General features: G+C 37.8%; 2 protein-coding genes across 2 annotated transcripts; both read left to right on the top strand.

Annotated features, from left to right (window-relative positions):
- Positions 1–8,508: 8,508 nt before the first annotated feature.
- Positions 8,509–10,234, top strand: LOC149922719 (uncharacterized). Its single transcript, XM_090162312.1, has 3 exons — positions 8,509–8,548; positions 8,644–9,077; positions 9,147–10,234. Exons 2-3 carry the CDS (start codon positions 8,807–8,809, stop codon positions 10,232–10,234), a joined length of 1,359 nt encoding a protein of 452 aa, XP_090018438.1. The 5' UTR covers positions 8,509–8,548; positions 8,644–8,806.
- A 1,200-nt stretch (positions 10,235–11,434) lies between these two features.
- Positions 11,435–12,044, top strand: LOC149922718 (uncharacterized). The gene is made up of 3 exons (XM_090164028.1): positions 11,435–11,508; positions 11,572–11,719; positions 11,791–12,044. The coding sequence occupies exons 1-3, from the start codon at positions 11,470–11,472 to the stop codon at positions 12,018–12,020; spliced, it is 417 nt and encodes a 138-aa protein (XP_090020154.1). The 5' UTR covers positions 11,435–11,469; the 3' UTR covers positions 12,021–12,044.
- The last annotated feature ends 265 nt before the right edge of the window (positions 12,045–12,309 follow it).

Genomic DNA, 12,309 nt, shown 5'->3' with positions numbered 1-12,309 from the left:
TTTTCTCTTCATACCAAGCATCGCGTAGGATTTGTTTGCTGGTATCCATAAAACACAGCACTGGAACATCGAATCTGTTAGAACCTTCAGAAACTATCAAACGAGACCGATACTTGGCTTGAAAATGTGCTTTTATAGTTTTCCATACAGGTTTCTCCCCAGTAATTACATCGATAATTTCAGTCTGTGAGAACTGGCAGTCTGTACTAATATCAATGAAGGCATAATTATCATCCATTGCTTTTGCTACGTACTTGGATGAGAAACTTCCTGATTTCTCATGAGCATATAAGGGCCTGATGAATTTCAAACGACAGTCATTGTGATAAAATCCCTCTTTTGCAACGAGGTCATTAACACCGCTAAGGCGAAGGATCACTTCTTCACCCCAACTATCATTCATTACGGTGGCTGCAGACCTACATACTTTATGGAAATCAAGAGTGCGGACGGGATGTACCTTCCTTCTTTTGTCTTGACTCTTCTTAGTTTCATGTTGAATGAACTCTCCACAAAGGAAACAATTCTTCTTGAAATCGAACTTGGGTAATGCAGATCGCAGCACCCATGTTTTAGGCTGAGCAGATGTTGATGCCTCTTGTTTCTTGAATGCCGCGATCGACTGGGTCCTCGTGTAATTATTTCTACACAACGTGTGGACGAGAAGTGAAGTCACATTGGCTAGTTGGCTTATTTTGCCGTCACCCCTCTCTTTACTGGCCTTTTTAAGGGAAACTATCCCTTTTTCACCCACTTTAGAAACCTCAGGACTCGATGCAGTCACTTCCTCATCACAAACAAACACTTGCTGCTCATTTTGACGACAAAACACTCACGACATCGTTAAATGTGACACCAAACAAATGAGTGCCCAATGAGGTTCTTGAAATGTTTTTAAATAAATGGGGGCACTGCACAACATAAGGGGGCTAAACAGCCTTTCATTTAATTTTCATTTTTAAGACAGCGCGTGCAAAAATGTATAAAAAACCGCGCGCGCTAAGAAAAACAGCGCGCGCTGTCTCGTGTGGCGTATGAAATGAAAGGCTGTAAAGAACTCTTATGTTGTGCAGTGCCCCCATTTATTTAAAAACATTTCAAGAACCTCATTAGGTTATAACTAGCAGTAAAGCACAAAAACAATTTATTTTTTGGGTAAAAAGAACCTAACCATGTCACAAAATGCTAGCCGAAACGCTCCTTGTCTATTAAAACTATCAGACGCGTTATCGTAGCGATCGCCGTCTATTATTTATGTTAGATACAATAAATCTTCACTACAACAGCTAAAAATAACTTAAATTAATTAAAAATTAGATTATTTACCTTCAAATGATGTATTATTTTATTATTTATTATATGGTGTCGAAACTAAACGAAAAAATAAGGTGTGTTTGAGAGTTTGACAGTGAATCTAATTGTTAATGGTCGTAGCAAATGTTACTCTAATTGGGAATCGTGGCCTTTTTAACACAAATGGCATGTTGATATCTGATGGTGCGAGATCTATTCTGGGAATAAATACTATTTCTCCTTTTAATCACCCATATGGAACGCCATCCAGATCAAAATTACCAAAAAAATATAGACTTTTTCCACACATTTTGCAATAAAAATAAATTTTTTCGATATTTTTTATATTTTAATGCAAAAATTATTATTTTTTAACGCCTTCAATTTCAAAATTAAAAAATAAAAAATATTTTGGGGTGAGAAAAAATATTTTGGGGTGAGAAAAATATTTTGCGTTGAGAAAAATATTTTGTGTTGAGAAAAATATTTTGTGTTGAGAAAATATTTGAATTGGACAATACTCGGTACGATATGGCTAGGTACTGCCCTTAAGGACGCAGTGAAGACGACCCAGCTTGATTATCAAGAATGGGGTTGGGTGGCGCCGCGCGCCCCCAGCACTTTCGCTGCGCTCTCGTGTTCTTAGCCTACGATACCGTTTTGATAACGTTACTTATGGATGTTTTAGCTTTAAAAGAAATATTTTTTATCAACGAAAATATTTTTTTCCCAACGAAAATATTTTTTCCCAACGAAAATATTTTTTCCCTACGAAATTTTTTTTCCCAACGATTTTTTTTTTCCAACGAAAATATTTTTCCCAACGAAAATATTTTTTCCCTACGAATTTTTTTTTTCCCCAACGAAAATATTTTTTCCCAACGAAAATATTTTTTCCCAACGAAATTTTTTTTCCCAACGAAAATATTTTTTTCTCAATGAAAATATTTTTTCTCAACGAAAATATTTTTTCTCAACAAAAAATATTTTTTCTCAACACAAAATATTTTTTTTCAACACAAAATATTTTTTTCAACACAAAATATTTTTTCCCACCGCAAAATATTTTTTATTTTTGAATTGAAAGGCGTTAAAAATAATAATTTTGCATTGAAATATAAAAAATATCGATATTTTTTACTTTTATAAGTTTTATTGCAAAATGTGTGGAAAAAATTCCATATTTGTTTTATTGGTAATTTTGAACTGGATGGCGTTCCATACCTGTAACCTTTAAATTAAAGAATTTAATTTAGGATGGTTTAATTTATGTCTAACCAAAGACGAATGAGGACCTGTACGCGTGAAGATCTTCAACTTTTCTATATCTCTATCGCAAAGAAAGTAAATGAAAAAAAAGATTGCAACATGGTTCGAAAGCGTTATAGAGAATATCACAAGTAAAATTAGGACCATAGTTTGGCACTTCCTATTGTTTTAATGCGAATTTTTTGACCGAACCTATTTTCAACAGTAACTATCTCGCCCGGCTCCGACTTGTACTTACAACCGAACTGCCTAGTATATTCTCGTCCTTGGTCATAATATATTTGGACATGGGATAAAAATTAGGCACTAGAGGCTATTGTGGTGTATTAAAACTTGGTTGCACATTAACAGTGAAAATCAGTTCGGTGATAATTTTAGATAGTTGTCATACTTTTTGTTTATACGTTACCAAAACATTTTTGGATGGTACGAAATTTGAAATATTTTATAAAAAATATTAAGGCTCTGAACGAAAAATGTAATTCCTTTGGATCCCAGCCTAATATATATTTCGCAAAATAAACACAAAGTTTTCTGTAAATTAGGCTTTTTTGTATTTCGCACAATGGCGGAGCTTCGGTTGATTGATCTTCCTCGCTGCTCAAGACTTTAAGCGCGTTTATAAACCTAATAAAACGTTTTCACCCCAAAAACCTCTAGCGCACCCTTCAAAAACTAATCGCTAGAATTATATTTGGATTTTTATTGGTTTTGTGGTTTTATTTTTCTTAAAACAACGCTTAAAAAAACAACCTTAAAAATAGGGGCTGAAAAATAAGTTCATGAAATAATTAAAGAAAATTGAAATTATATTTAATTTGATCGTTTACTGGATAATCGTTTATTTACAATTTTTACAGCATGTTACAACAATGGTTCAATTATCCCCCATCGGCTGTCACACAGGCTTGAGCTCAAACGATCATGTTATGATACGCACGTTCGACCATTTCTTGGGTTGCTTCACTCAAGCATTTATTATTCGTTGACGAAGTTCCTGTTGGCTTTGAACAGGAGTTGCGTAAACCCTTTCTTTGAAAAATCCCCAAAGAAAAAAATCCAGGGGCGCAAGACCTGGAGACCTTGGTGGCCAATGAACCGTGTCTCGTAAGTTAAAAGCTCACAGAAACTTCATAGTAACCTATACGGAAAATAGGTATTTCACAAACTATTAAAATCCAAATTTCGAAAGGGAACAGAGCAGTGCGAGTAACGTCCATGTATGATGGACCTACGGGATGTCCAAGAGTATCTTCGAAATTCAGAGTACGACTATGAGCAATTCCAATCATTTGGGCTAAGACATTTCGATCCGCTTCTTAGACCACTTTGAATCTTGGGATTTTGTGTTATCGTTTTTTTTTAAATCTTTCCTGGTCGGGTTTGATGTCCAATGTGAGAAGGTAAGAGTCGGGCCTAGTTTATCTTATCGTGGGAAAGTAGTTATTGCTCGGTGTAGAGCCGACTTTCTTCTCACGAACCTCACAGCAAGGTCAAGATAATTTCTTCAATTTCTGTATACGACGTCAATTTAAATATCCCGCAGAACCCTGTCGTAAAACAACGTATATAATTGAATTTTGCACCCTTCTTACCAAAGTTTCCAAATTTGCACGCCATTCTCTAACATTATTATATGCCCCTCAAGTTTGCACGCTTCTGGCCAAAGTGTTACTGCGACGCTAAAAGTGTATTTTAATTATTAGTGAATTATTTTTGCTAATGCAAGTTGAAAAATATTTATACTACACCCAATTACAAAAAGAGGGCTCTTTTGGAAAAATATTTTCCCAGATTCCAAGAAACGGCGAACGCAGTGATTAAACTTTCCCCCGAAAACGTGTAAGCGTTCGCAGCCCAGACATACCCACAGACACGCAGCCACCGACAGACACGGTGAATGTAAAACCCCGACAATAAAATAAACTGGGCCTGCAAATAAAATTCGTTTCGTGGAAATCACATGTTAGGTTACTTCCGGTGTTTTTTAATGATAGTCTGTTTCGCCAATGACCATATAAATAATTATGTGGCTAAGTACCTACAAAGCATTTGACTATTGAATTTACGATTATATTAATTAGTGTAGGGGATTTCTTTTCAGTCTCATCTCGTGGACTCGAAGGGGTTCTACAGACCCTGTTGGCACGCATGCACTCACGACACAACACACTTTTTGCTTGGTTAGGGCGGCGGTTGTCGCTTTCACGAATATGTGTATCATCGGACTCGGGGTCATCGGTTTAATTACCAACGGTCATCTCGATATCGTATAACCGAATGTCGGCGTGAACCGAACTTTCTCAAGCTTGGAGATCGATAACCCCAGCTTTCAGTTAGTCTTCCTGGGCTATCTCCTCGAAAAACTTAGTGTTTCTCGTTTTTATGTCGTCCCATCCCTTTACCATAAGTGGCCAACCAATCATTAACATGCCGCTTAGCGTCCTAGGCTGGACCCAGCCAATCACTTGGCTCACTAATACCGCTCCTTTGGAATCTGAAAAAAGTTATGCAACGCAACCAAAATTTCCGTGAAAAAACTGATGCCGAATGTGATTGAAGCAACAATAATTAACGGCAAATAGAAAGGAGAAGATGTGCTGATTCCACGCATTCCAATGATTCCCACTGATTTGCCCTTCACATTCAAACGACTACAATTTGGCGATGACAAAGCTCAAGGGCAGTCGCTGCGCGTTGCCAGATTAAATTTAGCGAATCCATGTTTTTCGCATGGTCAGCTATATGTTGCTTTATTATTAATTATTATAAGTTAGTTCGATTACATAGCGAAAAGAATAGTCAAAAATATTGTTCATTCACGTGAATTATTATTAAAAAATGTATATAGTTCATCATCAATTTATACGAATAAAAATAATGATATCTTTCATTTTTCCACATATTTCTATAATGCTTTATAGATTCTAGGTTACATACAAACGATCCATTTTTAGATATATAGAGATAAAATAAATATACACTGGCAGGACAACGGGTTTTTCGTTTTTTTCTATGCGGGGGGAACGAATATTCCAAGGGAATATCGAAGTTTCTATCTTTTGTGGCGTATTAAACTAGCATTGCACCAAACGGGATAAGAGAAACGTCGTCTTCGGCAGTTCAAGTTTATATTAAGGCTACGTTGACACACAGTGCGGATAGAGTATAGGTCTGTTAAATAGACAAATTGGTGAAAAATGATAGGAATAACATCTTACGGATTGATTTACACAGCCAAAGAGAAATAGAAAATAAATTACAGTTTCTATAATCATTGCGACTCAGCTGTAATGATTTTGAAGGAGAGATTCGACCAGAAAGGACTTATCATCAGCGATCATCTCGAAAAATTCATGAAACTGCTGAGAGTTGAGAATTCTTCTGACGTAGTCCGCATGTGAAATCGAAATCCGGAGTTTGAAATCTACTAGGAGCAACAAACATAAGGAGAAAGCAGCTAGCCTTTAAACACGCTAAAGCAGTGTTGTGGTCAAACATTGTACGAACCTTTACGCTAAAGCGGCTGAACGTTTTACCGAAAGGGGAAAACAATTTCCTAATTTTCCCCTTCCGAGGGCAGCAGGCGATAATGCATCTAACCATGAAAAATGTACATAAGAAAATGCATGACTTTTGACGGGTTGCGTTCTCCTTGTATGGGGTGCTATGTTTGTTGCTCCTAAGAAATGTATAGGCGTTATACTAGCGTTACTCTTCTCGGACACCTCATCTTCGTTCTACTCCCCGGCGACCTGACCATCGAATACAGTCGAGAAGGTGTAGCTATTTCTTTTTCACCTTAAAAAACTCGACTCGCCTGCTGTTCTTAGCCTGAAGGACAGCTTTTGACCGGGCTACAATGGGTTTGGATCTTGGGATACTCGTATAACGTCTCTATTTGGGTAAACGAGTAGTTGTCCATCGGATGATAAGCTTAAATTTCATAAATAAGGGCTGCCATTGTATTAATTTTTAAAAGATTACGTTTTACTTAGACAACAACCAAATAATAAACTACTCTGCAGAGGTCAAATGAAAAAGAACACAGAAAATATAAATAATATAAAAACAAACATATAAACACTGCCAATCCTGATAATTTGAAAGAATTTTAATAAATATATTTACGATCAATCTAAAATTACTTAATATTTTTACTATTTAACTATATAAGTTACTTTATTCTACCTTGTTCCCCTAATCTAACATGTGCCTCAAAATGGTTGTCACAAAGGAGGGAACAACGACGAAATCAACGTAGATGATCTATTGATATTACTGCGCAACGAGCAGTAACGTTATTTCAGGAGGGGGCGGAACTTCAGTTCCGGGAAAATAAATAGAACCAACCATTTTCCCAAGATTTTCCTTGTACTTCATCCGATTTTTAATTGATAATATAAAAATTCGTGAACTTTTTTAGCCCACCCAAATGACGGTCCGCGCAACGAGATCTTATGCAGAGAGCGTGCTTTCGCCGTAAGCCACCCGGACTCCCACAGCTCCGATCTTCGTAGCCAGGAATCTCGCAGCCACGATTTACGTCGCCAAGACTCCCGTGCCAGAGATCCGCCGCCTTCTTGAGTGTTGGAGTTTAGCCACCGAGGGCATGTCCTTTTTGCGACGACCCCCATCACAGCGCGGCAGATTGCAATAAATTCACGGCCACGGATAGGAGAGAGACCACCGCTAGTGGAGATCCTGTTTCGTTTTACTCAAAGACAATCAGCGAGCCAACTCATGTAATTTAAGAAATAGAAGGTCCTGCCGGTTATGCAACAATAAGCATAACGTGAGCCGGTGTGATTCTGTTCAAGTGAGCAATGAAAAACGTGGGCGAAACCAGACCACGGCTCCTCCGATGCCAAATTACACCGCTACGCCACCTGTCCTAGGTCCGACTTCAGGCGGCGTTGGAACGGAAGTTATTACGTTATTTATATATCACTCTGCTCCACGGATAAAGGTTCATACTACAGGGGGGCTAGTTTTAAGTTTAAAGTGGGGTTAAGCGGAAAAAGGATGTCCTATCAGTTTTACAATAGTTAAAAATTACTATCTACGAGGTGAAAGAAAGCCAGCTATTAAAGAAAGTAAATAGAGAGAAGTGCTGCCAGACACATTTTTCGAAAACCTTTTTCCACGTTGGATGTATGTATGGGACGTTCCACTCTCAAAATATGGCCGACGATCACGTGATCCAAGATTTCCCGCGAAATACGCCGCAAATTTGCGAGACTTGTGCGGCTTACATATCGACTAAGACTATTGGCTGGCCAGTTTTGACCCGAGAGATCCGCTAAAGTGCGCTTTAAGTGAGTTTTAGGGAGAGGCAGCTGACAGCGTTCCCCGTCGCCTGCAGCGGCAACCTTGGCATATGAATCAGCACGCTCATTGCCAGGAGTTCCAGCATGAGCCCTAATCCAGGAGCGGTTAACTTGTTCATATTCAAGATCTGCAAGTATGGTTTTGATTTGATCCGGGGAAGCCTTCAGGACCCTGTTAATGGAGCCGTTCGTCGCCCTGAGAGCAAATTTGGCTACAAGTGATGCTAGTGCAAAGTTCAGGTCTTGTTTTTGTTCGAGGATGTTTGGAACGAGGTCTTCCTGACTGATAGAAGGATCCTTTCCGAAGAGGAGAAGTTTTGGTTTCTCTAGTTTTGGAGTGCTTATTTGAAGATCTTTTAGATTGCTTCAATTTATCGGCATCGGCATCGGCAGCCGAAGAACAGCAAATAATAAGTCCGACACATCCGTGACGGACACGCCGGGGATACGCCATGGGTATACCCAGACCCGACTAACACGAGGTAGCCGAAGCCCTGTTGACCAAACTAAAGCAAAAGCGAACCGATAGTCTTAGTCGATAATTCAAAATAACGGTCAAAAACGCCGCCGGTGGGTTTAGTAAAATATTTTCGGCGGCGTTATCATGGGCGAATTAAAGTAGGACATGACTGCTGCAAGCTTGTGCGTATAAACGGGTACGTCTCTTTAAAAACACGGTCAAAGGGGGATGAAATAGTGTGGGGGAATGCGATTTAGAACAAATTCTGACGCATTTTCCGGTTGACTTTAGAGCCATCTGTCGGCAGTCCTTGAAAGTTTGAAACTTTTTTGAATTTTATTTTTGATAACGGCGTTTGAAAAAGACGGTTAGGACATGGGCGAAATAAAGTCCATGGTTAGGATTCAGTAGTTTTCGTTAATGATTCGCCAATGGTTAACGATTCGCCTTTAATATGGTTACCTGTAAACATTGCGCATTTCCAAAATGCAATAGCGATAGTCGATATTTTAACAAACCTCACATGAAAGGCGTTACTTTTGTAGCTTTCCCTAAGTTGAAAACTAAACCTTTGTTATGTAAACAATGGGCGGACTGGTTGGCGGAATTTAAACCAGGTTTTAATGTCAATTGTGTTAAGTACCAAACTTACATTTGCTCCAAACACTTCGATCATCAATTTTTCCAAACCCAAGAATGGTTAAAATCCAAAATTACACCTCCAGGTATGTTTCATAACGCTTTTGATATTAATATAAGTTGTTATTATTCCCTAATGTGTTTCCCAAAAACAGTTCCCATTTTGACAATTGTGAAACCTCAAGTTTCAATTCTAAAGACGTCACTTGCTCCATTGACAACATTATCTACACCCGTGATTTTCAACTCTGCAACCGTGTCAAGCGACTCTGCAACCGTGTCAAGCGACTCTGCAACCGTGTCAAGCGACTCTGCAACCGTGTCAAGCGACTCTGCAACCGTGTCAAGCGACTCTGCAACCGTGACAAACGACTCTGGAACTGTGATAACTCTATCTACTTCAATGGTAACTGAATCTACATCTGGCACATATGAAATTACTACAGAATCTACTCCAATTCCAAAAAAACGTTCTGCGATGATGACATCATTATTTATTCCTATCACACCGGTTTTAAAAGCGCAAAAAACAGGAAATATATCTCTATTTAGAAATTCTGTACAAAGTAACCCAGAGGAGGAATTTGAAATATCAAACTCAATCAATGCCTCCGATCTAGAACCTGTCATTGAAGTTAATGTAAATACTGTTGAAACGCCAGTTGGAAAATCTAATCCCACAAAAGCTACAAATTTCCTAAGTTTCCATTCAATTCATAAAAAAATTTTATACTCACACAACCTTCCAAAAGAGTGGGCAATTACTGAATTTGAAAAGGGTTTGAAAATTTGTAAAATTAACTATGAAACCGGAGGAGTGACCATTTCATTTACTATTACGTCAGAGCTAGATTTATCTTTACAAATACTTAATCAAAATGTCACAGAGCACACTTTACTTCCAAATTTTACAAACAAAATATTGTGTCAAGAAGATTTCGACAAATTTTTTGCTAAAGTTTCTTCCCTCCATGTATGTGAAGGTAATCGAGAAGAATTGTACAAAAATATTTTCAAAGAAAAGACTGTTCCAAATGCTAACTTTTGCTGGTTTACCAATGCCATTCGCCACAAGTCATGCTGCCTTCTTTCACAAATGAAAAGATGCGGAAACTGCTCAAAGTTGAGAAGCTATTTTCGTGGCGAAATATTTAGAAGAAAAAGCAAAAAACATCTTCTTTCAAAAGCCTTAGTCAGACCGAAATCATCCATGAACTCAGAAGTAGTAAATCTAAGGAAATAAAGCTAAAAAGAAAACTGGTCAGACGGGAGAAAAAAATTAGGAAATTAATAATGAAGATTGGAGAAACAGTCAGTCCGCAAGGGGAAGAATGGCTAAATGACGTTCTTGATAAAGGGTTAAACGAGCAAGTTGATTTCCCAAAACTTTTTCTTGGTACTCAGTTAAAAATGAGCCAACTCAATAGTAAAAAGGAAAGGAGGTGGCACCCTCTTGTGGTACAGTGGTGCCTTTTCATGTACCACAAATCACCAGGTTTATACAAATCTTTGGAATCTTCCGGTATTCTGCATTTACCCAACTATAGAACTTTGTTAAGGCATACGAGTGAAGAAGGTAAAAGACCAAGTTTTCAACCAAATATGTTTAATAAACTGGCGGAAGAAACCAATATTAGTTCTCTCGAAGACCATCAAAAATATTTCTCATTAGTTATTGATGAGATGAAAATCAAGGAAGATTTAATCTATAGTAAAAAAAACGGAGATTTGATTGGATATATCAATGTCCGTGATCCTTTTGATAGATTGTCAGCAATCGAAAAAGATTTATTTGAAAACAAAAATTCACCAGTTGCAACTCATGCGCTAGTATTCATGGTACGGGGCTGTACAACCAATATAAAATTTTCCCTAGCCCATTTCCCTACTAACGCCTTGTCAGGTGATGAACTCCATTATTTAGTTTGGAGGTGCATTGCACTTTTAGAGGTAAAAGGCTTCAGAATTTTAACAGTTATTGGCGATGGGGCATCGACTAACAGGAAAGTGTTTACAAAAAATCACGGCGATGAAGAAAATTGCTATTGTTGTAAAAATGTTCACGCATTCGACGAAGAAAGATATATATACTTCCTTTTTGACCCGCCTCACTTGATAAAAACAACACGAAACTGCCTTCTTAACAGTCGCGATGGTTGTCGCTTTAGGTGGATGTTCAAAAATGGTCAATATTTAGTTTGGCAAACTATCATTACATTGTACAACAATGAACGGAGTAGGGCTACCTTAAGGAAAGCCTACAAGTTAACAGATGACCACGTGTTTCCGGCAGTACAAGCTAAAATGAAAGTTAAACTGGCTACTCAGGTCCTCAGCGCAACAGTTGCGAATGCAATCGAAGAAGAACTTGGGGAAGCAGTTTCAGAAACCACTCTATTCCTACGAACTTTCAACAGGTGGTTTGATTGCATGAATATCAGCAATCTCAAGGAAGGGTACCAGAACCGAAATATATGGATGAACCCATACCAATCATCGAATGACCATAGGTTAAAGGTAAATCTACAAATCGGAATGTGAAATTAATTATAAATGACTGAGTGTTTGAATTTCTTACAGTGGCTAAAAGATGACTTCTTAAAATACTTAAGTGATTGGGAAAATGACGTAAGTCAAAGACTGAAAAGTAATGGTGAACCATACAAGAATGAAGAGCGAAAGAAAATGTTACTCAGTTTTGAAACTCTTTCAGGGCTTAAACAAACGAGTGAGAACTTTTACCTAAAACAGAGTAGAATAATAGAATTGAAGAAATTAAAAAAACCTTTATTTTTATAGCCAAGGGCATGGTTGAGATAATACCATTCTTACTATCAAAGGGGGCTAAGTTTGTCTTGTCTGCTAACTTTAACCAGGATCCATTAGAGAATGAATTTAGCAGACACCGACAAGCTTGTGGTTCCAGTCAGCATCCAACATACCAACAGGTTTGCAACAATGGTCCAAAATTAACAGCTATCAAGCGAGGCAATATTAAAATTAGGGCAATTGGAAGAAATTGTCAGTAGAATAATGAAATCTATCTATAAATAAAAGGAAAATTCGTTTATTAAAAATTTGTACTTTAAATTGGAATCATCGGTTTATGGGACACAGTTGGATATTTCGCTTAGTTGTTTTCTCAAAGCTTTTTTCGCCTTAGATTTCTTGTTCTTCAAACGTTGCTCTTCTTTCAAAACATCTTTTTCATGTCTCACATGGCCATTTGCTACTGTGTTTATGAATTGGCTTATGACTTTTGCCAACAACCTCTTTCTCTCTTCATTTGCTATGTTACACGAATCGCAAACTTGGGTC

This window comes from Leiobunum rupestre, chromosome 11, assembly GCF_980474605.1.
Source record: "Leiobunum rupestre chromosome 11, qqLeiRupe1.1.hap1, whole genome shotgun sequence".
NCBI classification, from domain to species: Eukaryota; Metazoa; Arthropoda; class Arachnida; order Opiliones; family Sclerosomatidae; genus Leiobunum; species Leiobunum rupestre.
Note: the sequence above shows the minus strand (reverse complement) of the source record. Positions and strands in the feature narration are given on the sequence as shown.